The sequence below is a fragment of the Agrilus planipennis genome, unplaced genomic scaffold (assembly GCF_000699045.2).
Source record: "Agrilus planipennis isolate EAB-ADULT unplaced genomic scaffold, Apla_2.0 scaffold40, whole genome shotgun sequence".
Taxonomy (NCBI): Eukaryota; Metazoa; Arthropoda; class Insecta; order Coleoptera; family Buprestidae; genus Agrilus; species Agrilus planipennis.
Genome location: NW_020438938.1, coordinates 284,654 through 304,297, shown reverse-complemented (window position 1 = coordinate 304,297; position 19,644 = coordinate 284,654). Strand labels below are relative to the sequence as shown.

At 32.9% G+C, this 19,644-nt stretch overlaps 4 protein-coding genes across 6 annotated transcripts; 1 reads left to right on the top strand and 3 right to left on the bottom strand.

The window, feature by feature from the left end:
- Positions 1-77: 77 nt before the first annotated feature.
- LOC108740877 (mediator of RNA polymerase II transcription subunit 16) lies at positions 78-5,343 on the top strand. Of its 2 annotated transcripts, none has more exons than XM_025974391.1 (11): positions 78-512; positions 567-701; positions 764-962; positions 1,025-1,274; positions 1,336-1,488; positions 1,573-1,748; positions 1,824-2,365; positions 2,421-2,560; positions 2,619-2,996; positions 4,841-5,162; positions 5,268-5,343. In XM_025974391.1, the coding sequence occupies exons 1-11, from the start codon at positions 439-441 to the stop codon at positions 5,302-5,304; spliced, it is 2,406 nt and encodes an 801-aa protein (XP_025830176.1). In that variant the 5' UTR covers positions 78-438; the 3' UTR covers positions 5,305-5,343. The 2 variants fall into 2 exon arrangements, with proteins under 2 accessions (XP_025830176.1, XP_025830175.1); XM_025974390.1 differs by having other exon boundaries at positions 79-512; positions 1,555-1,748.
- Positions 5,344-5,388: 45 nt separating this feature from the next.
- On the bottom strand, positions 5,389-6,253 carry LOC112904413. Its single transcript, XM_025974392.1, has 2 exons — positions 6,229-6,253; positions 5,389-6,140 (listed from the first exon to the last, which is right to left on the bottom strand). Exons 1-2 carry the CDS (start codon positions 6,236-6,238, stop codon positions 5,611-5,613), a joined length of 540 nt encoding a protein of 179 aa, XP_025830177.1. The 5' UTR covers positions 6,239-6,253; the 3' UTR covers positions 5,389-5,610.
- Positions 6,254-7,230: 977 nt separating this feature from the next.
- Positions 7,231-11,243, bottom strand: LOC108740893 (presequence protease, mitochondrial). Of its 2 annotated transcripts, XM_018475404.2 has the most exons (5): positions 10,893-11,242; positions 10,691-10,841; positions 9,431-10,570; positions 8,133-9,330; positions 7,231-8,051 (listed from the first exon to the last, which is right to left on the bottom strand). In XM_018475404.2, the coding sequence occupies exons 3-5, from the start codon at positions 10,566-10,568 to the stop codon at positions 7,319-7,321; spliced, it is 3,069 nt and encodes a 1,022-aa protein (XP_018330906.1). In that variant the 5' UTR covers positions 10,569-10,570; positions 10,691-10,841; positions 10,893-11,242; the 3' UTR covers positions 7,231-7,318. The 2 variants fall into 2 exon arrangements, with proteins under 2 accessions (XP_018330906.1, XP_018330907.1); XM_018475405.2 differs by lacking the exon at positions 10,691-10,841 and having other exon boundaries at positions 10,893-11,243.
- Positions 11,244-14,937: 3,694 nt separating this feature from the next.
- Positions 14,938-18,409, bottom strand: LOC108740902 (PTB domain-containing adapter protein ced-6; the record flags this gene model as incomplete). The annotated part of the gene is given in 6 exon segments (XM_018475420.2): positions 14,938-15,219; positions 15,275-15,392; positions 15,468-15,615; positions 16,995-17,204; positions 17,282-17,707; positions 18,167-18,409. Coding segments are annotated over 6 exon segments (1,220 nt in total), but the record flags the coding sequence as incomplete, so codon positions are not given.
- Positions 18,410-19,644: the final 1,235 nt, after the last annotated feature.

The following is a 19,644-nucleotide window of genomic DNA, read 5'->3' as shown; positions in this document are numbered from 1 at the left end:
GGTTTTTAAATAATTTTTAAACATTTACACTGATTTTATATTTTACAATATATTCATAAAATAAAAAGTATTTATTATTTAATGGCGTGTTTTAATAATTATTTTATTTATTTAGAAATAGTTATGTTTGCAATAATGTTTAAAAGCAAATTAAATGTGTAACAAAAAGTAAACTAAATTAAAACAACTTTGATAACATTTGAAAAGCAAAATATTTAAAAGTTACGCGCTACCTTTCTATTGGTTAATTTTTCATGATGGCTTCCCTTTCGTTTTTCTAACGATCCACCACTTCGGTAATAATCGGAATAAAACGTCAAAACACCATAACCTGTAAATAATAAAGGTTATTTTAGTTGTTTACAGTAAATAATGTGTTTAAAAATAACAATAATCATTTAAAAAACCTAATTTGAGTGTAAAACAACAGGATAAATTATGGACCACATATTTTCTCTCTTAAGGAAACCTTCAAAAATTATAAATATCTTAAAACAAGTTTTCTCGGTGAAGTATGTTTGCGTTACTCTTAAATAAATTTCCACCAAAATAAATTCAATTTTCAGTTCACATTGCATCTCAATTTCAAGCAAAAATGTTGTTGCATTTAGTACAGAAATAGATATCGACGATAGTACTTCGCGAGCATGGGGTTCTCACGTTTACATTGCAGACTTAAACTGTCCATGGTTTGTACACAAGTAAGCCACCAAACTGTTAAATACAAGCCGATTGTTAAATTTTATTACATTTCCTTTTTTAGAATCCTATCAAATTCGGTGTCGGTGTCAGTTTTACAATGGGATTTTGTAGGGGATCTCCTTCTAGTAGGGGACGAGAATGGAACAGTTCGAATATACAAAACTAAAGACCATTTACTTAATGATTGGACCCTTGTCTTACAAACGGTTTTATTAGGAGAACACATATTGGCAGCTGCATTTTTTCATTGTGGTGTTAAAGTAGGTTGTCTTATTTTATACTGCTTGGGATGATATTTATTGAGGTATAATGTAAATTTTAGATAAATCTGAATCTAGAGAAAAAAGACAGTGCCTCTTATTTAGAGAAATTCCAACATGTTAAGTTTTCATCATCAGTTAGACAATTTGGAGGTCATCCAGCCAATGGTGTTTTAGTTTTAACAGTAACTGGCATGCTAGGAGCTATTTTGTTGCCTCAACCCATCTCACAAACGCCTATGATAGTTGCAACTGAAAGTTTAGGATCTAGTAGAGTTTTTATTAAAACTGCTGATATATGTTATGGCAAAAGTATAAAATATTTCTAATTCTAAACACAATAGCATTTTGCCTAAAAACGTTTATGTTGCAGATGGTCACTTTTTGTTAGCTGTAAACAGTGGAAACATTATTTCGCCTGTGCAGTGTTATAAGGTTCAAGTAAGAAAAGTTGAAGAGAAATGTGTCATAACCAGTCAATCAGTTCCAAGTTTTTTCCTTTTTGAGGGGGGTAAAGATACAATGAGTGAGTATAATTAGTTACATTAGATCTAGCAAAATATAAATGTAATTTAAATATCACTATTTTAAGTGGAATTTATGTGTAAAGATCCTAGAAGTGAAGTAACATGTCTAAAATGGGTGTTAAGAGAGGATGCAGATTCACTAGTAGTTACTGCCAACAACGACAATGGCAGCTGTCTTCAAATATGGGAATTGAGAGAAAAATCATTGCCTGTGCACAAGTTATTATGTGGAAATGAAACTCAATATTTCAATACAGTTGTAAGTATTTATCGCGCTTATTATATTAATTTTTACTGATTTGATGAGCTACAAATACATATGTTACTCTTCTAGTTATGGCAGTACCAATCAAATTTTCAATACAATCACAAGCTGGTGTCAATAGCGACAAGCAAATTAACTATTTTAAATAGCATGTCTTGTGGTTATATCGTTGCAGCTTTTGCTGATAACTCATTACATTGTCTGTATCGCGATTCATTAAAAGTAATCTCGAGCACCACTATCAATCTCAATTATAGACCTGGTGACGATCACTCTAGTAAATATCTCAAATTAAATACGAAAATCAAACAGATAGACATGTCGTGGTTAGGTCATTTACTATTAGTTATCGATACAGAAGGTCACTTGCACCTCTTCAAACTGCCCCCTCAAATTGAAAGTTCGACTCCTTTAACAGTACCATATGTTACGACGATGCTGGAATATTGTTTAGTGACAGGATTGGACTGGCTGGATTTGCTTTTGGCCATGAGACCAGGGATGTTGGACGCATTATGCGAAAGATTCACAGAAAGTTTCAGCAGACAAACGCCAGCAGTACAACAATTCTATTACAATCAATATCTCAACATCAAAATATCTCTTTATAGGTATGTATGAGTTTAATACAATTATTAATAAAATTTTAACGGTCATCTCCTGCAGATTAAGCAATCAAGGAACAAGTAAAGTTAATGATCTTACGCATTTACTTATGCTGAATAGTATTTCTACAGCGTTCAAAAGCTTACTAAGGCCCAGTGAGGTGAGCAGCCATGACAAAAGTCCTGCAGACTCTTTAGCAAGTATGCCACGTAGGCCCTAGTCATTTCCGTTCTTTTTTCTAAACAAAATCTATTTTAGACGTCATTGCAGAGGGACAGAGCGACGTTGACAAAGTCCTAATGCACTTAGAAGCGAAAGAGTTCACGGTGGAACCATCAGCCCTTCAAAGCTTGCAACAGTTAATTCAGTGGGTTGCTGATTTAGCTTTGAACTTATTAGCGCGTCTGCCTGATAGCAGGCCATCTGTGGGTAAACCGTACGAGATTTTGAGAGACGTGAAAGCTATAAATACTCTAAGAGAACTACTGGTGCTTATTAGAATATGGGGACTATTGAGACCTGCTTGTTGGCCTGTCTTTACCAAATCTGATAACAGCCTTGATGTTTTAGCCTTGCTATTTCGATTGTTAAGTCGATTAGTACAAAATATTAACGAACCGGACGAGTCTTTAATAGGTATGCTTTAAATTTTAAAACTTTTATTATATGTTCTGTTTGCAATGTTCTGTTACATTTTTTGAAAATCTGGAACTGAGATGCATGCTTTAGGTGCACAACTCTACTGATAACATTTGAAAAGCAAAATATTTAAAAGTTACGCGCTACCTTTCTATTGGTTAATTTTTCATGATGGCTTCCCTTTCGTTTTTCTAACGATCCACCACTTCGGTAATAATCGGAATAAAACGTCAAAACACCATAACCTGTAAATAATAAAGGTTATTTTAGTTGTTTACAGTAAATAATGTGTTTAAAAATAACAATAATCATTTAAAAAACCTAATTTGAGTGTAAAACAACAGGATAAATTATGGACCACATATTTTCTCTCTTAAGGAAACCTTCAAAAATTATAAATATCTTAAAACAAGTTTTCTCGGTGAAGTATGTTTGCGTTACTCTTNATCAAATTGGTTTATTTCAGTATTAATGAACATTATACGCAAATACTAGATATTCGCATATATTTCCTAATTAAAAATAAATATGAAATCATTATTCAACTCCAGTTATAAAGAATATGTTCCGAATTTGACTCGTTCTCGGCCATTTCGATTTATTAATTTACCTGTGCTGTGTATGATAAGTTTTATAACGGTTTGGTTTATATTTTGTCCACTGGTGTTTGATAGTTTGATAAGAAAAGTTAAAAATCAAGGAGTACTTCATTGGCCTAAAATTTGGCCCCTTTACTTTTGGTTTTGCTCGTTCTTAATATTCGTTGCAGTACTGGTGTTTCTCGTGTGTATTTGGAAGAGCAAAGGAAAAAAAAACAATGAGGATATAGAAAATAGAAACACTGAATGTCAAGACATTCTAAACGAATCTAAATTTCTTTTAAATAAAACCGAAAGTAACAAGGAAAAACCAACCTGCACCAATAGTGAAGGAACAGTTGAAGATAATTCAGAATTAAAAACAACTGCTTTGGTTCACAGAGAAAATAAAGAGGAAACAACAGATGTGGTTTTAGAAATTGAAGAAGAAGTTAGAGATATTTTAAAAGGAAAAGAGCATTTGAACAAGTTACAAAAAGATTTTGATAAATTGTTTCCAAGGTGCAGCCTTAGAAGAAAAAAACCAATGGGTAACGTTTGCGAAGAAAACCAAAAAATGGGCGAAAAAGAAAGTATTGACAAAACTAAAATTGAAAAACAATCTACTGTTGCAAATAATGAAACAATTGAAGAGGAAACGTCTACATTTGCAGAAAAACCTACTGATGAAAATAAGAAAGCATTTTCTACAAAAAAGAACACCCAAAGTGAAGCTAAACCCCCATTTTATCATCCTCGTTGCCCTACTAGACCCATTTTTCATCAATTATACGATGGAACGTTGTTTTGTGATTTTATTCAACAATTCATTGATCATGAAAAACGAAAATTTGAAGAGTACAGTTATGAAACACTACAAATCACTAATACTAAAAATAATCTTGTTGTGGAACACGACAACACAAGACAACAACCTAATACAAGATACAGAAGTGAACTTTATATTATGGTTCCTGGAGATGGTCAACATTTTGTTGTTAATAAAGAAGATTTTAAGTAAAGATGACTAAAAGAATTTTTAAAGATCGTTCTATAACATTTTATTGCTAATTACTATTATATTAATAAATTAAGGATGTGTTGTATTCTCAATTAAATTTTTGTATACTTAAAAGAAGAGCTACGAAAATAATAAAATTGCTAGAAAATTTTGTTTAATTCTTATTAATTTATTGTAATATTATTTAATTGTCTATTATTTATTGAACTAAACCAGTGTAATATTGTATTTAATTTTTTCAGATGAATGTTGTCTATTGCCAAGTCAAGTCCAAATTCAACAGTTGCAACCTTCGTGCAACAACAGAGTGGCTCTTGCATGTCCCCAGCTATCACAACAAATATTACCTTTACACTTGGAATTTCAAACAGAACCTGAATGCTTATCAAATGTAACTGACTCGATAAACAATCAATGGGTGGATAGTATACGGCATATTTACTTAGGTAATAAACCACGAGTTGTGAAACAGTGTGTAAGATGTGGAGGAACGGCTGCCATTACCCCCTGCACTCGCACTGCAGCAATTAGGGCTTGGAACCAACGTTGGTTACGAACATGCCGGTTAGTAAACTTAATTTTATTTAATAATACCAAAAGGAAATACTAAAACATTATCTAATAATGTAATAATTAATGTTATTAATTTACTTTTATATTACTTTACAGATGTGGAGGTCTATGGAGAATACACACGTATACCTAAAATTGTCCCTTATTATGAAACAAAATAAACTATGGANATTATTTACCATTCAAATTTAATCTAAATTCTGAAAATTTAACTAAAAATCAATATCTAAATTGTGTATTTAACAATGTTTTTATTTTGAAAGGGAAGTTTATTTCTCGCATAGAGCACCCCTGACTGATTTACCCTCAAAAATAGACGAATTCATTAAGAAATTTTATAATAAGGAATGCACATAAATTACAGTAATGATCAGCGATGTTCTTAATCATACTCTAATTTCTTAAAAAAACAAATAAAAGAAATAAATGACAACCATTATTAGGACTCCAATTTACCTTCCTTGGCAATAAATTGTAATATCGCCCTTAGCATCCAAGATTTCGACTGCTTTTGTCTTTCGGCCAATGGTAAACTTTTAAATTTTTCGATGGTTTGTTGACAGGCCAGTCGTAAAAAAGGCACTTTTAAAAACTCTTCTCCGTTGTACAATGTACCCAACATTTTGAGAACGTTGCTCACAGGAAAATTAAAAAATTCTCCGTTCGTTTTTTGTTTTAATCGATGATAACAGCAGGGCATTATTGCCAAAACACCAAAGTAACTCATCTTAGAAAAAATATCCAACATAGTTACACTCAAATCGGCACAAGCGTGTAAACCCACGACGCACACTCTTGGTTTCTGTTTAATTTCGTCGGCGAAATATTCTTTTAAAAGTTTCTCTATGACGTTTAATGAATTTTCGGTAATGAAATGATTTATAAACCTAACTGAACCCAAAGACGAAGGACAGTTCTCCTTCTGATATTTACTTGCAGAAATAACATATTCCGATTTGGCTTCAATAGCTAAAATTTTATATTTGAAATTTTCATAAAGAAGAAAACTTATGTAACCCTTAAAAGAATAAGGAAATAAATTAATTTAGTTAATTACACGACAACATTTTAGCATACCAATCCAGCTCCGACATCAATTATAATATCTATATCATTCTTTCGACATAAATCGTGAACCACGTTTGCTAAACGTTCTATTTCGTGCCTTTTCTTTTCATTTCGAACTTTATTTAACAGTTTGTAACTGTTATCAGTCAAATTACAATCGATATGGTACAAATTCTGCTGCACAGTTAGATTTACTATTTTTAGTATGAAATCTTTAAATTCCACGGGGTCTACAATCTAAAATTAAGTAATGTTATTCTTATGTTATTTTTTTTTAGAATATTATCTATGACTTACTTTGGGCAGTGTAGAAGACAAATCTCCGAAAATATTAACATCCATAATTTTAAATGCATGAACCCAGTTCTTAGGAACAGTGTGAAAGTGTTCTGTATTTAAGATTTCTATGTTTGAATAATTGTAAAGCCATTGATAAGTTTTAAGAAAAGAGAGAACATTTTTAAAATACTGACTATAATTTATTGAAGAGGCCATTTAAATTTTCTATAAAAAATTGTATAAATTATTACAACATAAAATCATAAGAAGCAATTTAATGTTTATATAATAATAGTAGCTACTTTAAGTAGTTTTCCTTTCGCGAACCACCCTGTATACTTCAACGCCCACGCATTACGTCATTTGATTCATAAATTCCGTACTTAATTTTAAACGACTGCGGTGATGTTATCCTATAACCAGTAATACGCAAGTGTATTATGGGTTGCATAACAATTTTGCTTCTTACAAGATTAATACTGTTTCCTCGACAATAATTTTTTAGTTATTTAAATGTAAAAATAATCAATTTCTTCATACCTAGCACATTTTAATAATACTATAAAACTCCACAAAATAAGTTTTACTTAATATAAAAAAGGATCTTTAACAAATATAGTGTTTTACAATTATACAAATAACGGTTTTAGGCCCCTCTTCTCTAACAGTCGCCCCCTTTTTTAGGAAATAGACGATTAAGTCAAACAAACATTTTTCCTGATATACTTTTATTAACAAAAAGGAAAAGAAAATGCTATAACAAAAGAAAAACACGTAATTTAGTATATAAGATCATCTAATTATCCTTCATATGCAGTCCAGAGCTCTTTTAATCTTTTACTTGTATCAAAATCATCGCTTTTTGGTCCTAACACGACCTTACTGCTATTCACAGCGTTATCATCACCTAAATAACGTTCTCCTGCTTTTAGAATTGACGACTCCTTAACGGTCATGAGGGCTACTCTATGTCTTTGCAAAATATCTTTACTTAGACCCTTTAAAAATTCATCAAGTCCTTTATTAGACGGGGGCACGGGACCGTCAACGTTCTGAAATACTCCTAGTTTTGCTTCCAGGATATCCTGCTCTGTTATATCATCCTTTTTCGTTTGGAGCCAATTTAGACTCTCGTCAAAAACGTCAAGAGTTTGCAAACTACGTGGATCTCTATAACTGTAAAATGTGAAGACACCACTTGAGGTGAGAGACGCTCCTCCTCCGTACGCGCCGTTTTTCTCTCTTATTTCTGGGAATAAATACAGAGTTGATAATAAGCGTGCAAGGACTTTCAATTTTGAATGATCAGGATCAGTGTAAGGAACCGTTAAGATCGATTTGCTACAAAAATGAACGGGAATATTCAAGATGTGGTGCTGGCAATTTACGGCGTCACTTGGTGTCCAGACGTTCGATGTGCGATAGTTATTTTCATTAGGAGTTCCCATCGAACTGCTGGGAAGATCATTAATGAATTTTTCGTACATTTTAAATGATTCCACTTGATTATCACGAGTCATATTGAGAGCACACCTGAAAATCAATCATGTAATAGAGGCAATTTACACATAATCAGTCAGATGTATTGAATAAGGGTTAATGACGCTGAATTACCTTAATCTATTTTTATTAAACACGATTTTTATTATATTTGAAATTTCTGCAAGCATGGCCTCATAATTCCTCGTCTTTATCAAGTTCTTCATGTAGTTGATGTGTTGAAGGCCCATCAGAAGATCTTTCTGATATTCTGTACCGGAAACAAGACCAGAAGCCGCCTGCATGGCGTAAACATGTCCACTATCCACCATACCATTGGTCAAATTTGCCATGTACAACTGGGTTAAATTCTCGAACCTTTTAACGTCCTTCAATTCTGTTAACTGGAATAGCTCCTGCCATAAGTCCAGCATGTAATCCAAATTCCCGTCTAAACAATAACTGGAAATGAAAATTCCAGGTTCATATGAATGCAGTTGGTACAAACTCTCTCCTATGTGCGGTGTCAAATTTAAACCACCGGTTTTTAAATTTATCAACTGATCAAATTCCCTGTAACTATAATGATTTGTTCCCAACTTGTCGATGACATAACACAACAGTGGCAGCAACATTTGTTGTTCCAATGTGAGCTCTGAAGTGTTCAAGAGTCCTTTAAAGTATGTTACGCCATTGCTATTGACGATATTCATTTGAGTAGAAACGGGGCCCACCGATGTTTTCTCTATAGGAAAATGTTCAACCTCATTGCTTATATCGTTCATTTTTAGTGACGGTAATATTTCGGTGTTTGGCTTAGTGTTTAATTCTTTTAACAATTCTTGTCCCCGTTCGAAAATTTCTTTCTTTTGATCGGTTGTTAAGCCTGAGACTTTTTTATGTATCAATTCTTTTTCAGACTCGTTCATCTTGTTCTCATACTCTTTATCAGGTAACATCTTCAGTATCAATTTGTGATTGTTGTTTTTAAAATATTTCTCGACTGCTTTCTGTAAATATTGTTTGTCTTGAGACATTTCTCTTTTAAACGTGCTGATGTGTTTGTTAACTTGTAAGAAATCGATTATGTCTCCGCCGTGGTTCCATAGGGGTGTCAATCCTAAAATAGCGTGCAAACCAAAATTCTTTAGCTCATGCTTTATTCCTAATTCGTATCTATGAAGTACAGATTCTACATGTTTCGGGTCGAATCCGTTTTTGATAACGTTATCGATCGTGTCATCGAAAATCTTCAGAAAGCGATCAAAATCTTCCTTTTTAATGCTTTGCAGTCCCAATGTGAATATACTATCCCGAGGCTGAGTATCAAATCCTAAAGTAATAAATTAATTAAATAGCAGAACGTAAATATAAAAATAATTCAGCAACTTTTATTTATATTATTTTACTCTATATTATACTAATAGTCATACCTGTACTTTGTGTAAATCCTCCTGAAAAATTGGGTTCAATCATGGATTTATAAAACGGGGCATTCATCCCTTTTACTAATAAATCACTCAAAATATTGACCAAGAAAGTTTGGTACAAATTGGTGATATCAGTCATGAGACAAGAAATGGAAATCATATTCTGCTTTTCGAAGGATTCCTTCATGCTTTCATAACGACCAAATATTTCAATTTCCTTGGGTTCTGTCCACTTTTCCTGAGGTGGCACATACGTATTCAGGTCAGCTTTCTTGGTAGCTTTAGATAAGTATTCTTCGTTCAAATATTGTAAAGAAGGAACTAGAGGGAAATTTCCATAGGAAAAAAACTTTGCATTTGAGGGATGATAAAAGTTTTCGTGGAACGTTTTCAAATCATCCCATGTCAGATTTGGTATTTCTAAAGGATCTCCGCCAGATATAACGCCATATGTGTGATCAGGAAGAATTAAATTTTGCAATTTCTGCATATAAATATTCTCGTTTTCACTAAAAACCCCCTTCATTTCATTATATACAACACCTTTGATAATTATGTCAGATTTGGGATCTTCTGGATCAGTGTTTTCTAATCTCCATCCTTCTTGTAAGAAGTCTAGCAGTTTTAGTTTCGGCCGAAAAACAGCATCTAGGTAGATCTTTTGCAAATTAGTAAAATCTGTATAATTCTGTGTACTAAATGGATACAATGTGTAATCAGACCCAGTCATAGCATTCATAAATGTAGCTAGAGATCTGTTTAACATTTTGAAAAAGGGATCCCGAACGGGGTAAAGCTCTGAACCGCACAAAACTGTGTGCTCAAGAATATGTGGAAGCCCTGTACTATTTTTCGGTGTTGTACGGAAGTTGATGCTAAAGGCATTATTGTTATCATTCCTATACAAATGCAGATATTCAGCTGATGTAATCTTGTGTAATAATTTTATTGCAGTTAAGTTGAATTCACTAATCTTTCTGATTTGTTCAACTCTGAAGCCGTGCACATCTTCACCAATTTTCAATTTTTGAATGACAGATAAGGATTCCTCTGGTGCATATTTTGTGGCAACTTGCGTTGGACGTGAGTTTATACCAAAATTTCTTCTTCTATATAATTTAGATAACGTATTCCGCCACATCGCTAAAATTTCAAATGAAATTAAACTACTGGTTAATTTTGGGTTATATTACTAAACTCTTAAAAAAATGGTTAAAAACTAATTAATTGCCTGTAATTACGAGGATTTTGATATGTACTTACCTTCTTTCTATTACATAAAAGTGTTTTTAATACGAATCAACTGAAACTACAACACTTTAACCAAAAAAATTAAAATTCCTCATGACAACTGTTAACACAACAACATCGATCTACGTTTTGTTTCATTTATAATTGCGCTTATTTTCTTTTACTACAAATTAAGAAGATAGGACAAAAGAACATAAACAATAAGCCGACATACCTTTTTATTCTTAGAAAGTAATTCTTTGCATTCCTCGCACCGTACAATTACATTAACGCCTTCTGGAGTAAGCTGTAACTCGCACTTTCTACATTCAGTTTCTGGATCCGAATATAATCCAGAACTGTACAAAACATCTTTCGAAGAAACAGGACTTGGAGGATAATTAATATAAGAAGTCTGCAATTATTTCTTTTCGATTTACGAGACTTTAAAAAGTATGGTTATGAACTAATATCTGTGGTTATGTGAACGAGACAGTGCTACATCTGCTAATTGACAATACGTAAACGCAAAACACCCTACTTCGACCGCGAATTAGTTCAAATTCAAAATCTAAAGAAATCCTATGCAAGTATTTACTCGGCCCAAAATTTAACGACTATAATTTATATGTATAACACATAACTTACCAGTGGTCATTGGAAACAACAAAAATGTAAGGAAAAGAAAGAATAAAAGATAAGTTATCACTGGCTTGCTCATTTTTTTCATTAAAACTAAGTTTTAAGTAATCACGAAAAATTTTCAAAAACTTTTTAAAAGTATATACATATATGTGACAGTGACAGCTTGAAAAAAATGTAGGGATTAAATTCATAAATTCATAATTTAAAATTACGTATACTAATATTAACGATCAGTATACTATTGTTTACGTCGTCATCCTTATGAGTAAAAACTCGTCGATTTTATAAAAGAAACAACAATTTTAAATGCATAAGTTCATACATTTTTACTTTTCCTACCTTTTAATCAAATCGGCCCAGATAATCTTCAGTACCTATATCCAACATACTCAATCACAAGTAAAACTAAATCATTTTGCAATTTATTTTATAACAACAAATGAATGTTCTGTTCGAATTGCGATAACACGACGTTTCATCTCACGACCGCACTTCACTACTAATGAATAGACTGAATTCAAGTAAACAAGCACATTCTAAAATTTTTTTATCCAACCACATACCAGAAATGTGCAGACTAACAAGGAGCTTATTGTGATAAAGAAAGGCCTTGACTTTGACGAAGGTTAAAGTTAAAAGAGCATTTTATAACCACGAATATATTCTACAGTATGTTCATTTTGGACGAATTTGAACTTTTTGAACAATTTATACATAAAAAAGTATCTGCAAAATCAAATAAAAAAAAATGTATTTAAAAATACGAACTTTTGAGAGCAAAATTTTCAAAAACATATACGCTTTTTTATGGCGCACATTTCAGTTACACACGCGTGAACAGTATGACCAATCGTCCCGCACTCTTTTTTAATTACCGAGACCTTACATGCACCTCCGACCTCTGCAAACACTACTTCTAAATTACTGCTATTATTGAGAAAAAAAAGAACGTAAAATAAAGTTCAACTTTTTTTTTATTTTAATCGTTTGAAACAAAAATAAAGCAATTAAATAGAAGTTATAACATATGTATATAAAATACATCTAAAAATAGACACTTATCCCTAATTATTGTTTTTTCACTTATCGTTACAATACTTTTTGATCTAGGACATTATCACTAGAGATTCGTACTCATTTTCTTATTAAAAAAAGAAGCTTTTTTTTCGTTTAATTCGCGACCTCTTTTCCATTCAATTTTTTAATGGATCCAAACTTTCCAGAGAAAAATCATCATTCCCGAAACTTATTCCGCGACTAAACCCAGTCTTAAAAATAGCAGACGATTTATTAAACAAATTTGAATGTTTACCAATTTCTTACCTTCATTTCCAAAATCCTTTTATCCAACAACCCGATCGCATTCTCGATGTCTTGGGGTGTAGCAGCTGAACCAAAATCGCCCATTTCGAAAGGGTCCAAAATCTTTGCACTGGTAATACTAAAATTAACATTAAATAGGAAAAATGATTTCGTTGTCCCAAAGAAATTATAACATATTTAACAAAAACCGTACCTGGTAGGAGGTGAAGTCATTCCAGACTGTAAACCAAAAGCAGGAACCCCAAACAGATCCTGACCGAACGTTTTTTGCGGTTGCTCGATTAAATTATTGTTATTATTAGTTATATTTAAACGCCTCGCCGCTTTTGGTGGAGGAGCCACTACATGAAAATAAAAATAATAATCATTCCACTACGTCCTCAACATCAAAATTACTCGCTACTTATTAAATATTTACTACAAAAAGAAGACGTAGAGGAAATTTTATGAATGCTCGGTATAACGAGACTATAGTAAACACTCAACTTGATACGTATTATCAAATATAAAGCTGAGTGCTGCACTCAAAGAGCAAGTAGATCCTCAAGAATTGAAAGTAGACACTCGCAATCATGCATAGAAAAAACCAAGTCGGTATTCAAGGAGCGAGTAGATCCTTAAGAAATGAGATTAGACATTCACAATTATGCATACGAAAGTTTCTGAGTCGGCACTCAATGTGCAAGTGGATCCTCAAGAAATGAATGTAAGTACTCGCAATTATGCATACAAAAGTCTAAGTCGGTATTCAAGGAGCGAGTAGACCCTTAATACATGAATTAGACACATTTATGCATACAAAAACTTCTGAATCGGCACTCAAGGAGCGAGTAGGTTCTCAAGGATTAAATGTAAGCATTCGCAATTATACATACAAAAGTCTAAGTCGGTATTCATGGATCGAGTAGAACCTTAATACATGAATTAGACATTCACATTTAAGCATACAAAAATTTTTGAGTAGGCACTCAAGGAGCGAATGGATCCTCAAGAAATGAATGTAAGTGTTCGCAATTATGCATACGAAAATCTAAGTCGGTATTCAAGGAGCGAGTAGATCCTTAATACATGAATTACGACACATTCATGCATACAAAAACTTCTTAATCGGCACTCAAGGAGTGAGTACATTCTTAAGAAATGAGATTAGACACTCACATTTATGCATACGAAAATTTTTGAGTCGGTACTTAAGGAGCGAGTAAATCTTCAATAAATAAAATAATCGGCACTCAAGGAGCGAGTACATTCTTAAGAAATGAGATTAGACACTCANCACTCGAAAACACCATGAGATTCTATGTACTTTTTTTACATAAGTATCACACTCAAAGCTTAGTAAATACTATACATCTCAGAATAATTTCACGAGCGCTTTTTTATGTTAGATTATTTTGTATATTTTGGCAAAAATAATGCCGGAAAGTGCCTATTTGACATCGCACTCGAAAACCGTTGGCACCATGAGATTCTACGTACTTTTTTACATAACTATCACCATTGAGATTAAATTCATAAATTCATAATTTAAAATTACGTATACTAATATTAACGATCAGTATACTATTGTTTACGTCGTCATCCTTATGAGTAAAAACTCGTCGATTTTATAAAAGAAACAACAATTTTAAATGCATAAGTTCATACATTTTTACTTTTCCTACCTTTTAATCAAATCGGCCCAGATAATCTTCAGTACCTATATCCAACATACTCAATCACAAGTAAAACTAAATCATTTTGCAATTTATTTTATAACAACAAATGAATGTTCTGTTCGAATTGCGATAACACGACGTTTCATCTCACGACCGCACTTCACTACTAATGAATAGACTGAATTCAAGTAAACAAGCACATTCTAAAATTTTTTTATCCAACCACATACCAGAAATGTGCAGACTAACAAGGAGCTTATTGTGATAAAGAAAGGCCTTGACTTTGACGAAGGTTAAAGTTAAAAGAGCATTTTATAACCACGAATATATTCTACAGTATGTTCATTTTGGACGAATTTGAACTTTTTGAACAATTTATACATAAAAAAGTATCTGCAAAATCAAATAAAAAAAAAATGTATTTAAAAATACGAACTTTTGAGAGCAAAATTTTCAAAAACATATACGCTTTTTTATGGCGCACATTTCAGTTACACACGCGTGAACAGTATGACCAATCGTCCCGCACTCTTTTTTAATTACCGAGACCTTACATGCACCTCCGACCTCTGCAAACACTACTTCTAAATTACTGCTATTATTGAGAAAAAAAAGAACGTAAAATAAAGTTCAACTTTTTTTTTATTTTAATCGTTTGAAACAAAAATAAAGCAATTAAATAGAAGTTATAACATATGTATATAAAATACATCTAAAAATAGACACTTATCCCTAATTATTGTTTTTTCACTTATCGTTACAATACTTTTTGATCTAGGACATTATCACTAGAGATTCGTACTCATTTTCTTATTAAAAAAAGAAGCTTTTTTTTCGTTTAATTCGCGACCTCTTTTCCATTCAATTTTTTAATGGATCCAAACTTTCCAGAGAAAAATCATCATTCCCGAAACTTATTCCGCGACAAAACCCAGTCTTAAAAATAGCAGACGATTTATTAAACAAATTTGAATGTTTACCAATTTCTTACCTTCATTTCCAAAATCCTTTTATCCAACAACCCGATCGCATTCTCGATGTCTTGGGGTGTAGCAGCTGAACCAAAATCGCCCATTTCGAAAGGGTCCAAAATCTTTGCACTGGTAATACTAAAATTAACATTAAATAGGAAAAATGATTTCGTTGTCCCAAAGAAATTATAACATATTTAACAAAAACCGTACCTGGTAGGAGGTGAAGTCATTCCAGACTGTAAACCAAAAGCAGGAACCCCAAACAGATCCTGACCGAACGTTTTTTGCGGTTGCTCGATTAAATTATTGTTATTATTAGTTATATTTAAACGCCTCGCCGCTTTTGGTGGAGGAGCCACTACATGAAAATAAAAATAATAATCATTCCACTACGTCCTCAACATCAAAATTACTCGCTACTTATTAAATATTTACTACAAAAAGAAGACGTAGAGGAAATTTTATGAATGCTCGGTATAACGAGACTATAGTAAACACTCAACTTGATACGTATTATCAAATATAAAGCTGAGTGCTGCACTCAAAGAGCAAGTAGATCCTCAAGAATTGAAAGTAGACACTCGCAATCATGCATAGAAAAAACCAAGTCGGTATTCAAGGAGCGAGTAGATCCTTAAGAAATGAGATTAGACATTCACAATTATGCATACGAAAGTTTCTGAGTCGGCACTCAATGTGCAAGTGGATCCTCAAGAAATGAATGTAAGTACTCGCAATTATGCATACAAAAGTCTAAGTCGGTATTCAAGGAGCGAGTAGACCCTTAATACATGAATTAGACACATTTATGCATACAAAAACTTCTGAATCGGCACTCAAGGAGCGAGTAGGTTCTCAAGGATTAAATGTAAGCATTCGCAATTATACATACAAAAGTCTAAGTCGGTATTCATGGATCGAGTAGAACCTTAATACATGAATTAGACATTCACATTTAAGCATACAAAAATTTTTGAGTAGGCACTCAAGGAGCGAATGGATCCTCAAGAAATGAATGTAAGTGTTCGCAATTATGCATACGAAAATCTAAGTCGGTATTCAAGGAGCGAGTAGATCCTTAATACATGAATTACGACACATTCATGCATACAAAAACTTCTTAATCGGCACTCAAGGAGTGAGTACATTCTTAAGAAATGAGATTAGACACTCACATTTATGCATACGAAAATTTTTGAGTCGGTACTTAAGGAGCGAGTAAATCTTCAATAAATAAAATAATCGGCACTCAAGGAGCGAGTACATTATTAAGAAATGAGATTAGACACTCACATTTATGCATACGAAAATTTTTGCGTCGGCACGCAAGGAGCGAGTAGGTCCTCAACAAATAAAAGTAAGCACTAGCTATTATGCATACAAAAGTTTGAGTCAGTACTCAAGAAGCTAGTAGATCCTTAAGAAAAGACCGTAAACACAGTCACATATTTGAAATTGTACTCATATTTTTACACATCTCAAACGGAGTAATTACTTTAAAAATGTGGGGCTAAAGGTTGAGTATAATTGCTTTTGTCGACTTAAATGGGTAGGATGGAGAAAAATTAAATTTCAAACAATAGTATTGTAATGTAATGAGTCACTACCTACTTCAAAATGAAACAGAAAAGATCTAGACACGTCTTTTTTTTGAGAAAGTTACGATAATTCAAAAGTATGACTAACTTTCTTTCGTATTTAATTATTTTATTGCAAAGAATGGTTTCGAAAACTTACGTAAAGGAGGCGGACTTCTTTCGGTACCATTATTTACATTACTGCTACTATTATGAGTGTTTTGGAATGTATTATTTTGGCTTTCGTAAGACCTAGGGTCGAAATCATCATCGTCATCGTCCTGATCCAATTCACCTAGAAGTAGACCTTCCAGTTTCGTACCGACTGACGGAACGTTGTCGAATTGTCTTGGAGGAACCGGTGGAGCCACTACGATCATTAATAAACGCTCTTTATAAGTACCAAAACATAATTTTTATAATTACAAATGTGTACAATAAACTTACAATTCCCATTAGTATTATTATCAGTACTGATAAGGTCTATCGTATTATTTTCGTTATTGTTGGTCCCCGAGGAAGCTGAATTATAGACCGTATGGCCGTTATTAATGTTTAAGTTACTGTCTAACTGAATCTCTAAAATGTTTTTGATTTCCTTTTTCCTTAAATACTGGTCCAGATCATGTTTAATACTATTAAACTGCGACAGTTCCAGGAGCCTCAATTTGTAAATGTTGTTTTCTTGTTCGAGACGTTTTATTTTCTGTTGGGTCAACATGGCCCTTCGCTGACTCTCCAGGTCGCGACCCGACGTCTCAAGAAACCTTTTGTAAGCCAATTCAAACGCCTGGCCTATCGTTAAAGTTATTTCTTCCGCCAGTTTATCCGATATAAATACAAAACATTCGTGCTTATCTTCCTGATCGTTCTCTAAAATGCGATTGCCGTTTTTATTATTAAAAAAAATCGGTTGTCTGTAAAGTCGGTTTACTGACGATAGTTGAACGTGACAACGTCATAAGAAAATACTGATGGAATGGTTTCATCTTTCAAAAGAAAATTTTAATTTTATTTGTTTGATAGATATTTTGTATGGATATAGAGAAGGAGGTAAATGGAAATGTATTATTGTATAGCAGCTGTCCACGCGGTCGCATCGCTCACTCAAGTAGGAGAGAGACAGATGTCGAACGCTGCCGAACGCGGAGGCCGATTGTGCCTCTTTGTCGCTCGTTCCGCGCTCTCGCTTGCACTTCAAGCCTTAAATGGAACGCCTCAGAGCGAGGTAACGCCGCATGAGTCATGTTTTTTCGTGCGTGCAGCCGGCTCCATCGAATTATAAGACGTTGTCACGTCAAAAAGATCGAACAGTGCCTAATTAATATGAACCTTGATTTTGTTGTTGTTTTGCGATAAACGAGAAAAATTTCTTTTCTCCCTTATCATCGGCACAATACGAAATCCTGTGCAAAGGGAACTGATGAAGGATGATGTGCGTTCTGGGTTCCTGTATGGCAACGCCATCTACGCTAATCGTCAACTCAACTTTACGAGTTTTTCCTCCATTTTCACTTTTACGCAGTTGCTGAGAAAAGCGTAATTTTCTTATCGCCTCCTTTACAACTTCGATTCCTGTAATGTAAACCTAATTTAAACCGATAAATTAAAATTCTTAATCCCAAACTTAATTGTTTTTTTTTAATGTTTCATCGATAATCGTAAAACTAGAAAATTGCTCTTTGTGTATTATTGCACGGTATATCACCAATTTGGTTTAGAAGTTACTTAACTGACAGAACCCAAATCGTTAAATATAAATAAAATAAGTAAATCGCGTATTATTAAAGTAACTTCTGGTGTGCCTCAAGGCTCCATTATTGGTCCCTTTTGTTTTAACATTTTCATTAACGATATTGGCTCTGCTTTTAAGCATTCATCTTTTCTTTTATACGCCGATGACTGTAAATTTTGGCGCGTTATTAAAAATCCTAATGATCACACTTTACTTCAATCTGATCTTTCTGCTTTACAAAAATGGTGTTATGAAAACAAACTGTCTCTAAATATTGAAAAATGTAAAGTGTTACGCTGTAATCGAAACCGTGCTGTAAGTGATCATGATTATAAATTACTTGATCATAGTGTTACTGAAACATCTTGTATTAAAGATCTAGGGATTTTGATTGATTCAAAACTAAGCTTCGACAAACATTTTGATTATATTATTAACGATTCTCTAAAAATGCTCGGCTTTATTAAACGGCAAACATCTAAATTTAAATTAACAAAATCTACAATTACACTGTATGAAATCTAAACTCATGTATTGTTCTCCTATCTGGTCTCCGTTTACCGAAAATTATAAACATCGCATCGAAACAGTCCAACATAAGTTTCTCTCATATCTAGCTTTTAAATGCAAAGTACAAAACCCAATGTTAAGCCATGATTATCGTGAGATCGCATCTCTTGTCAAGATACCCTCTCTTGAATCTGCACGTACTTTTCAAGATCTATTATTCATTTATAAAATCTTTTCTGGTCAAATCAAATGTGATGACTTAATTGCTAAGTTTATTAGATACGATAGATTTTATAACACAAGAAATAATGTACTTTTTATAGAACCGTTTTGTAGAACTAACTATTTATATAACTCTGTAATTCCAAGATTGACTAGACTAGCCAACCAATTTTTTAATGTTGATAAATTTCAAATGAACATCTGTGCAATTCGAAATTATCTTCAAACAGTTTTGCGATATAATTAGTGAGATCCTAGTATGTAATAATGAATTTTTACTTATCAATATGCTAATGTATTCATTATTATATTTTTGGGCCGTATGGGCTTGTTGTATCTACTT

What these genes read in the sequence shown, in the direction of transcription:
- LOC108740877 (XM_025974390.1), top strand. Translation starts at nt 439, where the DNA reads ATGGACCACATATTTTCTCTCTTAAGGAAACCTTCAAAAATTATAAAT. An exon ending in CTCAATATTTCAATACAGTT is followed by an intron (nt 1,749 to 1,823) that starts GTAAGTATTTAT and finishes TTACTCTTCTAG; the next exon opens with TTATGGCAGTACCAATCAAA. An exon ending in ACCGGACGAGTCTTTAATAG is followed by an intron (nt 2,997 to 4,840) that starts GTATGCTTTAAA and finishes TAATTTTTTCAG; the next exon opens with ATGAATGTTGTCTATTGCCA.
- LOC108740893 (XM_018475405.2), bottom strand. Translation starts at nt 10,568, where the DNA reads ATGTGGCGGAATACGTTATCTAAATTATATAGAAGAAGAAATTTTGGT. An exon ending in AGGATTTACACAAAGTACAG is followed by an intron (nt 9,331 to 9,430) that starts GTATGACTATTA and finishes TTATTACTTTAG; the next exon opens with GATTTGATACTCAGCCTCGG. An exon ending in TTTAATAAAAATAGATTAAG is followed by an intron (nt 8,052 to 8,132) that starts GTAATTCAGCGT and finishes ATTGATTTTCAG; the next exon opens with GTGTGCTCTCAATATGACTC.